This window comes from Prosopis cineraria, unplaced genomic scaffold (genome assembly GCF_029017545.1).
Source record: "Prosopis cineraria cultivar Desert tree isolate PC_DT_omini unplaced genomic scaffold, ASM2901754v1 PC6, whole genome shotgun sequence".
NCBI lineage: Eukaryota > Viridiplantae > Streptophyta > Magnoliopsida > Fabales > Fabaceae > Prosopis > Prosopis cineraria.
In genome coordinates, this window is record NW_026555337.1 from 8,882,218 (window position 1) to 8,897,034 (window position 14,817).

At 35.2% G+C, this 14,817-nt stretch overlaps 2 protein-coding genes across 9 annotated transcripts; one reads left to right on the forward strand and one right to left on the reverse strand.

Moving 5' to 3' along the window:
• Positions 1–1,871: 1,871 nt before the first annotated feature.
• Positions 1,872–7,280, forward strand: LOC129313660 (protein SPA1-RELATED 3-like). 5 transcript variants are annotated; one of them, XM_054956943.1, is made up of 8 exons: positions 1,872–2,017; positions 2,212–3,282; positions 3,401–3,558; positions 4,308–5,205; positions 5,279–5,425; positions 5,556–5,867; positions 5,988–6,047; positions 6,860–7,280. In XM_054956943.1, the coding sequence occupies exons 2-8, from the start codon at positions 2,431–2,433 to the stop codon at positions 7,046–7,048; spliced, it is 2,616 nt and encodes an 871-aa protein (XP_054812918.1). In that variant the 5' UTR covers positions 1,872–2,017; positions 2,212–2,430; the 3' UTR covers positions 7,049–7,280. The 5 variants fall into 5 exon arrangements, with proteins under 5 accessions (XP_054812918.1, XP_054812923.1, XP_054812921.1 ...); XM_054956946.1 differs by having other exon boundaries at positions 1,886–3,282; positions 4,308–4,348; positions 4,496–5,205; XM_054956947.1 differs by having other exon boundaries at positions 1,886–3,282; positions 4,311–4,348; positions 4,496–5,205.
• A 3,716-nt stretch (positions 7,281–10,996) lies between these two features.
• LOC129312813 (beta-glucuronosyltransferase GlcAT14B-like) lies at positions 10,997–14,587 on the reverse strand. 4 transcript variants are annotated; one of them, XM_054955547.1, is made up of 6 exons: positions 14,329–14,587; positions 14,174–14,228; positions 13,033–13,675; positions 12,865–12,940; positions 12,680–12,795; positions 10,997–11,888 (listed from the first exon to the last, which is right to left on the reverse strand). In XM_054955547.1, exons 3-6 carry the CDS (start codon positions 13,631–13,633, stop codon positions 11,386–11,388), a joined length of 1,296 nt encoding a protein of 431 aa, XP_054811522.1. In that variant the 5' UTR covers positions 13,634–13,675; positions 14,174–14,228; positions 14,329–14,587; the 3' UTR covers positions 10,997–11,385. The 4 variants fall into 4 exon arrangements, with proteins under 4 accessions (XP_054811522.1, XP_054811520.1, XP_054811524.1 ...); XM_054955545.1 differs by having other exon boundaries at positions 13,033–13,806; XM_054955549.1 differs by having other exon boundaries at positions 13,033–13,151; positions 13,245–13,806; positions 14,174–14,587.
• Between the last annotated feature and the right edge of the window lie 230 nt (positions 14,588–14,817).

The following is a 14,817-nucleotide window of genomic DNA, read 5'->3' on the forward strand; positions in this document are numbered from 1 at the left end:
AATATCAAATGATTCAATATCAATGCTCACAACAAATATCTTTATACTAATTTAGATTTTTTTCAGCCTGAATATTTATTCAAATTAAGACATATAAAAAGAATGGAAATAATATATCAAAAAAGGTGCCCCTAAAAAATGAAAATTATAGTACTATTTTGATGTAGGGTTAAAATTGGAACAAAGTGCACAAACTAAATTTGTTTTTACATTCTCAAGTATCTAAAAAGTAAAGGAGATTTTTTTTTAAGGGATAGAATTGGAACAAAGTAAAAAAAAATTGAGCTATCTCATTTTCATAAAACTACTTTGATTCATGATTTTTTAACGAATCCCAATCTAACTACTGATTCAAAAGCAAAAATGGTTTTGTGATTCAAACTAAATTGAAACAAAGATTGATTGATAGTGCAACTGATTGAATCGCCTGATTTCATCTAGTTTAAAAATTATTGAATTGACCTACTCCTTTTTTCTGCCAAAAAGAAAAAATATTAAAAAATTTGATCTTCTCATACTCGTTGAATCTTACCTCCAAGTCACTCCCCATTTCATAGGAATGAAATTTTTTTTAAAATTTATAAATTTTATCTAAAAATTTAATAATTTTTTAATTTTATAGCTGTTAAATATATATATATATATATATGTTATAATATATTTTTTATTATCAATATTTAATGGAATAAAAATAAAAATTTGTAATAAAAAAATAGATAACACGTTTTATAAATAGTATTAAAAAATTATTTTTTCTTTAGCTTACAAATAAGAAGGGAAATAATATAAATATAAATACACACACGTGTGTTGGCAAAAAAAGCGTCTAATCACTAGATTCACCAGCCAGACTCCCGAGTCCAATCTTAAAATACTTAAATTACTTTTTTATGTCATTCTTTCTGAACTAAAGTATAAAATATTAGTAATTAATTTATGTTTTAAAAAATATTAATTAAAATCTTAATTTTTTTAAAAAATTTACATCCTTTTAATTATACCTTCATTAAATATACTGCACAAGTGCCTTGATAATTATAATTAACATTTTAATACATAATTTTTTCAAAAACATAATAAATAAAGTAGAAGTATAGTTAAAAAATAATTATAAAAATTACTCAACATCCTATATTTTAAATTAAGTAATGCTTTTAAAAGTATTTTATGTCGTGATTTAGAAAGAGTATATTGAAACCTTTTTGACTTGGTGAAAATAATCGTTTATTGTGTGGTGACAAAAGAAGGTGGTTGTTTATTACTAGAATACCATTGTCACATATTAAGTTATTAACACAACGACATTAGGATTTAGGACTTTCCACTTTGGAAAAGTGCAGTCATCGTACCCAAGACAGATTAATCCACTTTTTAATAATTGCCATTTGCTCCTGTTCCTTTTCTACGTTAAATTTTCACTATACGGCCATCCAGTTATTAAAATTTACTCCCTTCCTTGCTTGTGGGCTGTGGCCACGTGTTGCTACAACCTTGGAAATAAAACAGTCTGGCTAGTTATCAGGCCAAAATGCACCCATATTTTATAAAATAAAAATTGTGTCCATTTGAATGATTCAAATTTAAGACATGAGGTGGTGATATTTTATAATATTAGTGATAATTTTTTTTACCAAAAAGTTATAGATTGTGAAATATTTGTTGTACTAGCATGTAATCTAATTTTTTTCACAATAAAATATTTTTAATTTTTATAAAGAATTAAACTGTGTAACAATTAACGAAGCATGCAATCTAATACACTAATAGACATGAAAAATAAACTCCGTCTATGAAAAAAGACAACATGAAATCAAAGGAACAACAAAGAAAACTTTGTTTGGTGGCATTCAAGTACACCTTCCTTTGCTTTTTTGGTTTTCTTTTGTCTTGAGAAATGAATGGAATTTATGAGGCTGTGGAAGTTTCAGAGAGCTAGTGCGGTGCTAAGCTAATTGCCTAATACCTTCTCAGGTTGGCCTGGCAGAAACACATCATCATCCTCTACATGCTTGCACTGGTAAACCAATCTTTTTCCTTCTTAGTTCCTCTTTCTCTATTTACTCCCACCGCTGTTGCTTCACCAATCTACTTGGAAATTTGAGTTCTTATCTGTACTGTTGGGTTTTCTGGGACTTCCTCTTTTCAATGTTCTGGTATTTGGTTATGGGTTAAAACTGCTGAGATGAAATTTTGAGCGCGGCTACTTGGCAGGAACTACTCATTACGTTGAGCATGGAAAAGCTGAGAAGTTGATCTTGATACTGGGTTTTCTTTGATTTTTTTTTTTTTTGGACGCTGGAATGAAATTTTGAGCTATAATTCTTGTGTTAAGACTTAAGAGAGAAAGAGTGTTACTCAAGTTGGAAAATTCTTCCATGTGTCTCTATGTCCTAGCCTTCATCATGCTCATGCAAATCTAAGAGAATAAACATGGAGGGTTCTTCTGGGTCTGTTTGGCAGAAATCTAACGCCTTTCAGGTATTAAATACTTCTGGAGTTTCAGACAGGAACACAAGGCCTATTTGTCCAGACAGAAGCCCTTATTCTGGTGAGACATCAAATAATTCTTCGGGCTTCAAGAAGGACAAGGATAGAATTGTGTTGGCTCTTAAAAATCAGGCTAGTTTCTCCGGGGTTCAAGAGAGTGAGGTAGCGGTTGGCCCTTATATTCATTCTGCAAAATGGGCTGATATTAGCTTGAGGCAGTGGTTAGATAAACCTGAACGCTCGGTGGATGTATTTGAATGCTTGCACATATTTAGGCAAATAGTAGAAATTGTTAATACAGCACATTGTCAAGGAATTGTTGTTCATAATGTGAGACCTTCCTGCTTTGTAATGTCACCTTTCAATAACATCTCCTTCATTGAGTCTGCATCTTGTTCAGATTCTGGTTCAGTTTCTTTAGAAAATGGATTAAACAGCCTTGGTGCTCAGATTAAAACCCCTGCATTTCTCAGTTCCCTTGAAATCCATCCCCAGAGAATATTGAGAAGTGAAGTAATGGAATGTGTCAGGACTTCAACAACTGTCATGTCGAATTCTAGTTACATGCTGTCCAATGCAGCATATGCAGCTCGTGCATCTTTAATAGAAGATACTGAAGAAAATAAAGTCAGAAACAGGATCAAAACTGAAGAAATAGAAGGAAAGAAGCAGACATTTCCGCTGAAACAGGCATTGCTAATGGAGACAAGTTGGTATACTAGTCCTGAAGAGGTAGCTGGTTCTTCAAGTTCATGTGCTTCGGACATTTACCGGTTGGGGGTTCTCCTGTTTGAGGTTCATATTGAAAACTGTACATTTATTGTTTATTTTCAAGTATTTCAATATGTTTTATCTTCACTTTATATTTGTTTTCCTTTTCACTTCCTTGATTATCCTACATATAATTGGCCAGCTATTCTGCCCATTCAGCTCCAAAGAAGAAAAGAGCAGAACAATGTCTAGCCTTATACATAGAGTTCTTCCTCCGCAATTACTTTTGGAGTGGCCCAAAGAAGCTACATTCTGCTTATGGCTACTTCACCCTGAACCTAGTAGTCGTCCAACACTCGGGTAGTTTCTTTGCACATAAGTGGTTCTCGTACATCAAGATTGTAAATTGTTCCAGACTTGTCATTGTTATTTTCCATTTTCATGCCTTGTTTTTTTTCTTTTCTATTGTTTGATTCCTGGATGCATGAGCATTGAGAGATCATGATTCAGCTATTGAGCAACTTATTTTGCTTTATATCTTCATAATTAATATGGTAATTTTTTGCAATGATTTTTCTTAGTTTAGATGTACTAACAAGTCAGATATTTATATTTTTGGTGAAAGTAAAGTATTGGAAATAAATCATTTGCAAAGAACTAGATGGCGAACATGCCAAAAAAATACTACTGCATATGATACTATTTAATTGCATTTGCTGGCTAATTTATACATATGAGAGATAACTTGGACTAAATTCAACCATTAGTAGCATTTATAGACCTTTTGACTTCCTTTTGTTTGGCACAAGAATTTTTTGGACCTGTGCTTCATTGTATATTGACCCCTTAAGCTTTTGGAATAATGGCTTCCCTAACATATATCAAATCCTCTTCAATTAAATGACCTATCCAAAAATCTGACTGCTAGCTCTAGGTTTGAGTGGACCTATGCTTTGTCTATGCCTCAAGCTTTAGGGGTAGTCTGTTCCTGGACACTAGACTCAACTATATTATTTCCAAGAATTAAGATCCTTACTGATCAAACATTTCTAATTCTGTGATGAGCCCAAAGAGAAGAACCTTTTTGTGACATTTGTTTTCTTTTGTAGCAGAGAGTTGTTGCAGAGTGGGTTCCTTATCGAACAGAGAGGTGATATGGAAGAACGTGAAGCAGCAATAGAACTTAGAGAAAAAATAGAGGAACAAGAGTTGTTACTAGAATTCCTTTTGTTAATTCAGCAGAGAAAAAAGGGTGTGGCTGATAATTTGCAGCAAACTGTTTCTTTTCTGTGTTCAGATATTGAAGAAGCAGCCAAGCAGCAGCCAATATTTAAAGAAGTTGTTGGCTCTGATTTAGGGAGTGATGATCATTTAGCATCAAGTTTTCCATCCATGAAAGTTGTCGAGAGTGGAGATTCTGCTGACCAAGGGAACATAAAGCACAACGTTCAAGAATGCAATAGTAGCATTGGTGATGACCAAAACAATTGTGGCAATGTTCTTTCAAATAATTCTCGGCTAATGAAAAACTTTAAGAGGCTAGAGTCGGAATACTTTTTAATGCGATGCAAATCATCAAAGAAACCGAAGGTTACTGATGGTAGAGGCTCTTTTTTTATGACTGAAAGAGGTTTTGTCAACAACTTGGCATCAAAAGACCAATGCAGAGAGGATAGAATTGCTTGGAAAAATCCTTTCCTTGATGGTTTGTGCAAATACCTATCTTTCAGTAAGCTAAAGGTTAAAGCTGACCTGAAGCAAGGGGATCTGTTGCAGTCTTCAAACCTAGTATGTGCACTCAGTTTTAGTCGTGAAGAGACATTTTTCGCTACTGCTGGTGTAAGTAAAAAAATTAAAGTTTTTGATTATGACTCGATCATAAATGAGGATCATGATATCAGCTATCCAGTAGTGGAGATGGCTAGCAGGTCAAAGTTGAGCAGTGTATGTTGGAACACTTACATCAAAAGCCAAATAGCTTCTAGTAACTTTGAAGGTGTTGTACAGGTAGGTCAGGGCTTGTACTAGTTCATCTATTATTTCTGCTACCGTGTTGTTATTTACTTATCATCTTGTCCAGTTATGGGATGTGACAAGAAGTAGACCACTGTCTGAAATGGATGAGCATGAGAGGCGGGTATGGTCCATCGATTTCTCATCAGCAGACCCAACAATGTTGGCAAGTGGGAGTGATGATGGTTCTGTTAAGCTATGGAGTATCAATCAGGCAAATTCCATTTCTGCATTTATTGGATGTCAGCTTTGAAACTAAACGTACTGCAGTCATCTATTGCACGTTTATGTATTTTTTCTGTATGTATGATGAGTTGTTTCTCTCAACTGGACTGATGCTGCAGGGAATTAATGTCGGTACCATCAAAACAATGGCTAATGTCTGCAGTGTTCAGTTTTCCCCAGATTCTGGTCGTTTCCTTGCATTTGGTTCAGCAGATCATCGAATATATTATTATGATCTCAGGAACCTAAAAATGCCTCTTTATACATTCCTTGGACATGATAAGACTGTGAGTTACATCAAGTTTGTGGACAGTGTGAACCTTGTCTCTGCATCCACAGATAACACTTTGAAGCTTTGGGATTTTTCTGCATGCACATCTCAAGCTATAGACACGCCACTTCAAACATTCACAGGTCACATGAATGTGAAGGTGTGTATGTTTGTGGCACATTGTGTGTTAACTGTAAATCGTGTGTTTTTGTACGCCTATTGTTTCAACTATTTTGGGATTATATATCATGTGGCTGATGTATTTTCCCTTTTGTTACAGAACTTTGTGGGATTGTCAGTATCTGATGGATTCATTGCCACTGGTTCGGAGACAAATGAGGTATGCTCTATTAATTATTTTGACAGAAACCTTTTGGAATATATTTATTATCGAGTTTTATGCTTGTATGTTCTCCTCTAAATTGGCCAAGACAGCTTACGTGATAATCAGGATTAATGTTTTCATGCTATCAAACTGGTTGTCTGGTTTTTCTTCTTGGAATTAACATATTTAGGTGTAAATTTTAATTTCCTGTGAACTTGTGAGTTGGGGTTCGTGCAGAAATTTTATGAGGTGATTGTTACAATAGATTGAAATGTGACTTTCCACTATCAGTCATATAAAAGCAAAAGGTGTTTGGCCCTACTTTGTATTCATCACTATGTTTAGATGATCTTGAAGGACGAGAGGATAAATATTGAAAGAGTGATCTTCCATTTTTATTCACGCCTTTCTTTCAATCTCCCATGTTTACCTGCGTTAACCTAACTATGAAATCAAATCACCAACTTGGGAACTTTGTTGGGATATTGCATAGAGGAAACGGCAATTTAGTCACATTGACTCTACTTCTATTACCTTATGAGGAATTAAGAATAATGTTGAAACCTTTCTTTCCACATAGCCACTCCATTAGACTCTTTTGAAAACTTCCAAACAAGTCCTTAGTGTTGAGTAATAAAAAATATATAGAAAATGTCATGGCAGTACCTCTGGTTAGAGGAAAAAACAAAGGTCAAAGGCAGGTCTCCAACCACCTTATTTCCCAGATAGCCCCTTCTGTTGTTGATGTTAGACTAATGGACCTACATATCATTTATTTGCACTTTAACTCTGCTGTTTTATTGAAGGTCATATTCTGTGTGGATTAGGTGTTTATATACAACAAGGTTTTTCCCATGCCAGCCTTGTCTTTCAAGTTTCAGAACACAGACCCATTTTCTGGGCAAGAAGTGGATGATTCTGCACAGTTCATCTCTTCTGTTTGTTGGCGCAGTCAGTCAAACACCTTAGTTGCTGCTAATTCCACAGGGAATATCAAAATTCTGGAGATGGTTTAAGTTAGCTTTTACTCAGCAGTCTAGAAAGATGTCAGAAACAAAATCTGGTCTATAAAATATAGGTAGATAAAATTAATTGTGAAAAGTTATGTAAAATTATCAAGCATGCTTTTTAGTGAGATATATTTTTGACATGATTGTAGTTTTTACTTATCTTTAGCTTCTGCTGACAAGAAATACTAGAGTTGTACAAATTCCACGGTGATTTATTACATGACTGCTTTTTTCCTTTTTTATGTCGATAAAATTCTATATTAGAGGAAAGTATGTGTCAAAATGCCATTCATCTTTGATCTTTGTGCGTTTTGTTCCAATCATGATTCATTTTATGCAAATAATTCCTTGTTGAGTAGTCAGTGATTTCATCAACAGAATGAGCTTCTATACTTAATTTTTGTTACAAGTAATTTTTCTTGCACTGAATTATATCCATATAATCTTTCTAAGCTTTAGGTTATTGTTCATGTTAAAATCTAATTTTGGCCCCAAGCCCAACTATTTTCGCTAAAAATAATAATTTTAGCCCAAGCCCATATGAGTTTTCTGGAAGAAAGTGTTGCTTGTTGTGAAAATGAGTTGACGCACCACTTCGGAGATGGTAAAGAGTGGAGGAAGTCATGGAAAAAACTATAGCTAGTGGCTTTAAGAAAGTAGAGCATGGAGCCATGGGAAAACTGTCACTTTGTACTTATAAAAGGAGAAGTAACCGGACACATTCTATCCACACACAATCTCTCACAAGACTTAAACACACTCAAATCCCAATCAAACCAAAAGCATCACAGATGCTTCAACGCTTGGTCTGACCAAACCAGATACATTTTCCTTCACCTCATTTCTTAGAGAGCAATAAAGTTTTCCAATAACCTATAGAGCAGCAGTTCCTAGCAAAACAACAGTAACAGTGCGCCAACACTTTTCCTTTTAATTTTATATCTTTTATTTCTTGTAATTTTCTTTTTATCATTATCCATACCATGCCTACTCTCACCATGCAAGTCTCGTATGTTTTTTCCATTTGTATTCCTTTACTCGCTTTAATTTTAAGCCCTTGTGTTCTAGGAAATTGTAGTAAAAGGCCCTAAGAACTCACTTTGATTTTAAAAGTCAGGAACATTACACCTTTTGAGGACACACTTTTCTGGCACGCCCGCGCAGACCTGCCAAAATAATTTTGGCACGCCAGTGGGACCCATGCATGTGTACTGATAGCATCACTACAAGTCAAACATTTTGAATATGAGGATGATTTCTTTGAACTTGATGACTTAAGGGATTGTCTTGAGTATTGGGCTCCTTAAGACCCAGTGATCTAGGAACTAAAAAACCTAGAGATTAGCACTCCAGCAAAGTCATAAAATATCACACCTTTAGAATCAATTACTTAGTCCCCTTAAGAGCCAGTGATCTAGGAACCAAAATACTTAGAGAACTGCACTCCAGAGATCAATGCTCCAGAAGTTATGGATCCAACCAGAATGGGACCACATCCTTGTGGAGCCAACATGGAACCACACCTTTAAATTGAAAAATAATGGTAAAAATTAAATCTGATCTCAAGATGCGGAATGTGATACTATAAGTGTAGTATACTCGTTAACTTCATTACAATCTAAAAACGAGTATGGTGAACAGAGCTTTAAGGTGTAGGCTAACTTTTTAGTTGCACATTGGAACCTAGAACAGATACTGGAAACTTCACAATGTAACATAGAGCATCAAGCAATGATCTAATATGCTTTAGGGTAATTCATCATAGCTATAGATAGGTACCATAAATGTTTCAAGCAAGAGATAAAATATAGAGCTGGGATTAACAAGTTAGAGACCTAGTTCAACCATAAAAACTTTGGAAGAAATGCTTGCAGTAAAACGAAGAGCTCAACAAAGAGAAGAATTTTTAAGGAGCTACAGCAAATCCTTCGAGAGCATATCCGAAGAGCTCGAGGGCACTCTTCTTTTGGCTTTAAGGATGAGTCAGAGGCTAACCCATGGCCTTTAGAACAAAGCATATTCGAAGAGCTCAAAGGCGCACTCCTAATAGCCTTGACAATGAGCTCTGTGAGGACGAGGAGCTAGAGGCTAACTCATATTCTTTAAAACTAGTCTTATTTGAAGAACTTGGGGGTACTCTTCTTTTAGCTTTAAGGATGAGCTCTACAAGGACCGTGAGTTAGAGGTCAACTCATGGCCTTTAAAACCAAGCATATCTAAAGAGCTTGGGGGGAACTCTTCCTATAGCTTCTATGACAAGCTTTATAAGGACAATGAGCTAGAGGCCAATTCATGGCCTTTAGAACCAGTCTTATCTGAAGAGCTTGGGGGGCACTCTTCTTATAGCTCTAAGGATGAGTTCAACGAGGACAATAAGTCAATGCCGAACTCATAAAGAGCTCAGGGGTCAGCTACCTGAAAGCACCTAAATATCTTGGGTTGATGCACTAGAGGCAAACTCTGTGCCTTTAAGATCAAATTGAGAGCAATATCTATACCCAAAGCCCTTCATTGAGAATGAGCCAACTCCTTAGGCAAACTTGCCACTTGAAACTTTGATTAAAAAAGGTTGGCTCTCCAAGTTTTGCATCACATACATAAAGAATTTATGGAGGATGAAACAATTCAAATATCTATACAAACTTGGCCTTCGACGATCTTAGCCAAATTTGCATGCGGGAGGTTATAGTTGGTGCTAAAATCTAATTTCCAAACCTAATTATTTAGGCTAAAAATAATAATTTTAGCCCAAGCCCACGAGTCTTATAGAAAAAAGGTGGTTGCTTACTATGAAAATTAACTGATGCACCTTTTTGGAGATGGCAAAGAGTGGAGGAAGTTATAGGGAAAACTGTAGCTAGTGATCTTAGAAAACTGGAGTATGGACCCATAGGAAAACCATCACTTTGTGCCTGTAAAAGGAGAAGCCACCAAACACATTCAGTCTACACCACAATCTCTCACAAGACTTTAACAGATTCAAACCCCAATCAACCCAAAAGCATCCCAAAGCACTTGGTCTAACTAAATCAGACACATTTTCCTTCAAAAAATTCAAACAGAGTGTCCTTGGTGCGCCAATCATCTAGTAAAAAGCACTGAAGTTCTCCAATAACCATTGGAACCTCAACTCCTAACGAAAAGACTGTAATAGCACGCTAGCAATTTTCCTTCTAGTTTTCTGTATTTTATCTCCTATAATTTCCTTTATCATTACCAATATCAAGTCTACTTTCACCGTGCAAGTCTCGCATGTTTCTCCATTTTTATTCCTTCATTTCCTTTAATTTTAAGCACTTGTGTTAGGGGACATTGTGGTAAAGGACCTCAGGAGCTCACCACTTGATTTTAAATGCTAGGAATAGCACACCTTTTGAGGACACACTCTTTTTGCACACCTTCACGAACCCGCCAAAACAATTATAAGCTATGTTTTCCTTAGTAAAGTACTAATTACGAGAGTGTTCAAATTTGTAAGTGTTTAGTATCAACTTTTGAATGTTTGAAGAACCATTCATATATGACTCAATATATAAGAAATTTAATGCAATCAAGCCATCTGTTTAAGACATAAGGATGACAATGAATGTACATAGCAGATGCTTTTCTGCACATTTACCACAAGGTTGGCAATGGAATATGTAAAGGTGCTTTTTTTAATCACCCGTCTACACTTGATCTACCATAAAAGAATAATTATCCTTTTGGCTTATTTCTTTTCAGATTAAAAAAAATGAAAAATTTAAAAATTAAGTAGTTAAATGGTTACCCCCCCCCCCCAAAAAAAAAAAAGAACCCTTCAAAGCTGATATTTACGTATGTACACAAGATACATTTATAAGCAAAGGAAATAAGGAAAGATGTCCACAAATGCCTCAGTTGATGTCTGATTGAGCCTAGAATCTAATGATCTAAACTTACGTAGTCTGTTGGAAGCAAAACAATCATAAAAGATGAGAGTAAAGCAACAAAACATCATAATTCATTAAGTGTATGATACAACAAGAAAAGACAAAATTTTGCTGTATAGTTTCCAATGTTTGCTATAACATTCTTCAATCTAAACATGAAATCAACTGATTATGATCTTCTACAGCTCCGCTCCACAACATTGAATCCTCCAAAAATGAAGAATCTGGTCGCAAGTACTTTTTAAAAAGGGCAAAAAAAAAACTTATCTCATTCTTGTAATGCAAGAAATTGTGTGTAACTTCTATTTAACATTAAAAAGAAAAAAGAAAGATTGACAGTAATGCCATTTTTGGCTCTGAATACAGAGGCAACGATGGCTAAAAGTTCAGATCTCTCTTTACAGCTCCAACCATGAGATTTCCCCATAGAATCTATTCACATTGACTGTTAGTTAATAATCTACCTCCGTTTGACAATTTAGCTAAAAGACTAGCAAGCCTTTGAGATCCCGGACCAGGTTTGATTTCCCGAGGGTCTCCGACCTTTGAACATTTGGTCTTGTCAGAACACCAACCACCCGGGGTGAATCTTCCTTTCTTCCTATGCAGTAACTTCTTGTCAATCACATCCAAGACAGGATCATCTTGGTTAAACTTCCTTGCAAATGCAGCATTGCTCGCAAATATTTTTGCTGTGTCGTTGAGAGAAAGGGTGTGAGGATGCTGTTTGGGAGGGACATCCCAAGAAATATAGTGCAAGTCATGGTTGACAGTTTTTTCTGCATAGTCTGGAACATTGCAGACAATGGTCTGAAAGTAGCCTTCTGGGGAGGAGATAAAGTTAGTGTAATACATGAGAAGGATCCTAGGAAGATTGTCCCAAGCCCAGATAACATATTCGACTAGTCCTCGTGATAAAACTGTCCAGGCTGAACCTGCATAAAGCAATCATAATTTATTGAAGCAAAGTTGGTAGTAAAAGTGACTTCAGAAGATTTAGCTGGGTAGTAAAGGGAAAATAGTGGTGATGATACCATAAATTAAGCGCTGAAATTCAACCTGTTTCACTGCCAATAATCACCTCAAATCAAAAGTTTATCTATCTAGTACTCTCACATACAAAAAAAGCTTTATGGGATTGAAATGCAGATTGCACAGGTTCACCATACTTTGTCCTGGTATTAAGAATTGTTTTCTTGACAAATCGGTCTCAAAGACTGTGTGATGCCATATCAAGGACGAATCCAAATGAAAGGTTTAAGGTATTGAGCAAATGCCTATGTATACTTTTATCACAATGTTTTAACATTCTCAAGTATCAAGACTAAAAGCCTAATTATCATAGTTGTTTCAGCATTGAAGAACTGTAAGGAAATTAGTCATAATTCCCAAGTAGAGAATATTTCACTCACAAGATGATCAATAACAAATTATCACTGGAAAGTTGCATTGTACAAGGGCTTGACATGAAACTTCACTGCTTAAAAGATAAAATTTTTTTTCATCTGAAACAAGAATACTTATATGATTGTTAAAATGCATGTTTTGCAGCCATGTTGGCGGACACCCTATGGAATTTCATCCTCAAATTGTAGAACCAACTTAAGATACAAAAAACACAAGAAAGTGATTTCATCACGAGCAGCTAGTGAATCTTTCCAAAATCAGCGATCAGTTTACCATTACTGCAAATTAAAGGAATAAAGGCTTAAAGGCAAAAGCTAACCAGTGAATAGTTTAAATGCTGTTGGCAAAGTTCTTTTAGGATTAACCCAAAATACATCACTCTTGGTTGACATGTAAAGCCCAGGATCTACAATTAAAGGCATTGCCCGTTTTTCACTGCAAAGCATCGTTTAACTATCAGTAGATGTCATTGTCAGAAGGCAGGAAAAGCAAGATAAAACGTACAATTTCCATCCTAACTTGCTTGTATACTCAATGAAGTTCAGGTTTCTATCCAAACCAGAAAATGTGGATATAAGATCTGCAAAATATGAACCCAGATCAATCAAATATTCTCAGATAATGAACAAGAAGTTAGTTAAAACAATCACAAAAGGGGAAGAAACATCTAACCATCCTGGGTCACAAGAGGATAATCAGAAGCACTAAGGTTGATGAACCAGTCCCAGTCTTTACTTCTCTTGAGTAGAATAGCACAAGCATGAAGAGTATTGGCAACCATGCTTGGTCCTCTGTAAGTGACCATATTAGCTTTCACAATCATGAAAACATTCCCAATCTCAGAGAACATTGGATGCTTCTCTATTCTAGAAGCGAGCTCCAACCTTTCTTCTGCCGGTGATTCAAGGTCCAGATGAACAACATACTGGTTTATTGGATGATAAAGAGCAAAAAGAGTTCTCCAAAGCTTCTCCAAGTCGCCTTTCGATCCAGAAATGAAATAGGCAAAGCGAGGAATTGAAGGTGCATAAGTTGCAGATGGATCAGGAGAAGGAGAAGGAGGGGCCTTAGTCTCAGCAAAAGCCATAGAGGTTCGGTTTGCATTTGGGTGAAATGGAAGAAAGAAGAAGATTGAGTTGATTGATTGCATTGAATGGGCAATACTCATGGTTAAGGATGTGACTAGAAATAGTATGCATAGAATAGAGAATATGATGACAGGAAATAGCCATTTCCTCTCTATTTTTGATGACCACATCACGGACTTTATCATGTGTTTCTTACACAATCTTACATTCAAAATTCCAGAGAAGAACTGAAATAGAAATTCCCAATTCAACTTCTTTTGATAGACCAATTCAACTTCAAGCAGCGACTAAAATATATAGCTATTTATTTGAGACCCTCTTCACATAGATTCTGAAAACTTTATCTTTTGAATAGTGTCTGTTTCAGCAATCAAATATTATAATCAGGAACACAGTTTATAATAATAATAATAATAATAATAATAATAATAATAAGGAAGGAATTGGTATAAGGGAAAAAAACTAGTGCGTTGAAACAAGAAAACACAGAAAATTTAACAATTACAAATTTCTTTCCCTGCGAATGAGGCAGGAAAAAATAAAGTATAAAAAAAACAGTGAGAAAATAATGATCCAGAACAATTATTGGTGTTCTTCAGCTGAAATTAAGGTACGTTGATGCCATTCGCGACAATATGTTTATTTCTTTCAGAAAAACGAGAATTTAAAAAGAAGACAAGATCAATAAAAGAAACTGGGTGGAATCTAAAAGGGGTTGAACGCACATGAAAGAAGATTCAATCCTCGAACCATTTACTCATCAGATACTAGGAAAGGAAACTGCATGACAAAGAACATGAACTGGATATCAAGCCGAAACAGGATCATAATCTAGATCATACTGACTGATTGAGTAAGGAGAGAAAAGCGAGACCCAAACCTGTTTGTGATTTCTGATGCGGAACAGAACAATGGGAGCGTTCCACAAAGTTAAGGAACAAAGACAGGGTGTGTTTATAACAACAACAACATAAAGATTCAGACAGAAATTGTGTTAACGAGAAAAGCAAAGGAATTTGTCTCTTGTGTAGAATGACTTTGGTTTTGTCAGGAATTGAGACACGAAAGAGAAAAGAAAATTGCCATATTTGATAAAACTCTTTTCTATCTCTCTTTCAAATGTGCCTAGGCGTTTCTGGTGTTACTACCAGGAGTCTTCACCAAATATGGCAACTTCAACAAAATAACCTGTTTCTTTTTTTAAAATGCCATCGGCTTTTTTTATTTTATTTTATTTCCCTGGCTCTGTTTTTTTTTTTTTTTTTGGTGCGAGTTGTTAGATAAGTTATATTATTTTTTTAAGAAAATGATAAATCGGTTGTCTATTTTATATAATACACAATTCATAATAAGATGGATTATTGTTTAC

What these genes read in the sequence shown, in the direction of transcription:
- LOC129313660 (XM_054956943.1), top strand. Translation starts at nt 2,431, where the DNA reads ATGGAGGGTTCTTCTGGGTCTGTTTGGCAGAAATCTAACGCCTTTCAG. An exon ending in ACTTTGAAGGTGTTGTACAG is followed by an intron (nt 5,206 to 5,278) that starts GTAGGTCAGGGC and finishes CATCTTGTCCAG; the next exon opens with TTATGGGATGTGACAAGAAG. An exon ending in CAGGTCACATGAATGTGAAG is followed by an intron (nt 5,868 to 5,987) that starts GTGTGTATGTTT and finishes CTTTTGTTACAG; the next exon opens with AACTTTGTGGGATTGTCAGT.
- LOC129312813 (XM_054955546.1), bottom strand. Translation starts at nt 13,633, where the DNA reads ATGATAAAGTCCGTGATGTGGTCATCAAAAATAGAGAGGAAATGGCTA. An exon ending in TCCTCTTGTGACCCAGGATG is followed by an intron (nt 12,941 to 13,032) that starts GTTAGATGTTTC and finishes CATATTTTGCAG; the next exon opens with ATCTTATATCCACATTTTCT. An exon ending in AGCATTTAAACTATTCACTG is followed by an intron (nt 11,889 to 12,679) that starts GTTAGCTTTTGC and finishes TGCTTTATGCAG; the next exon opens with GTTCAGCCTGGACAGTTTTA.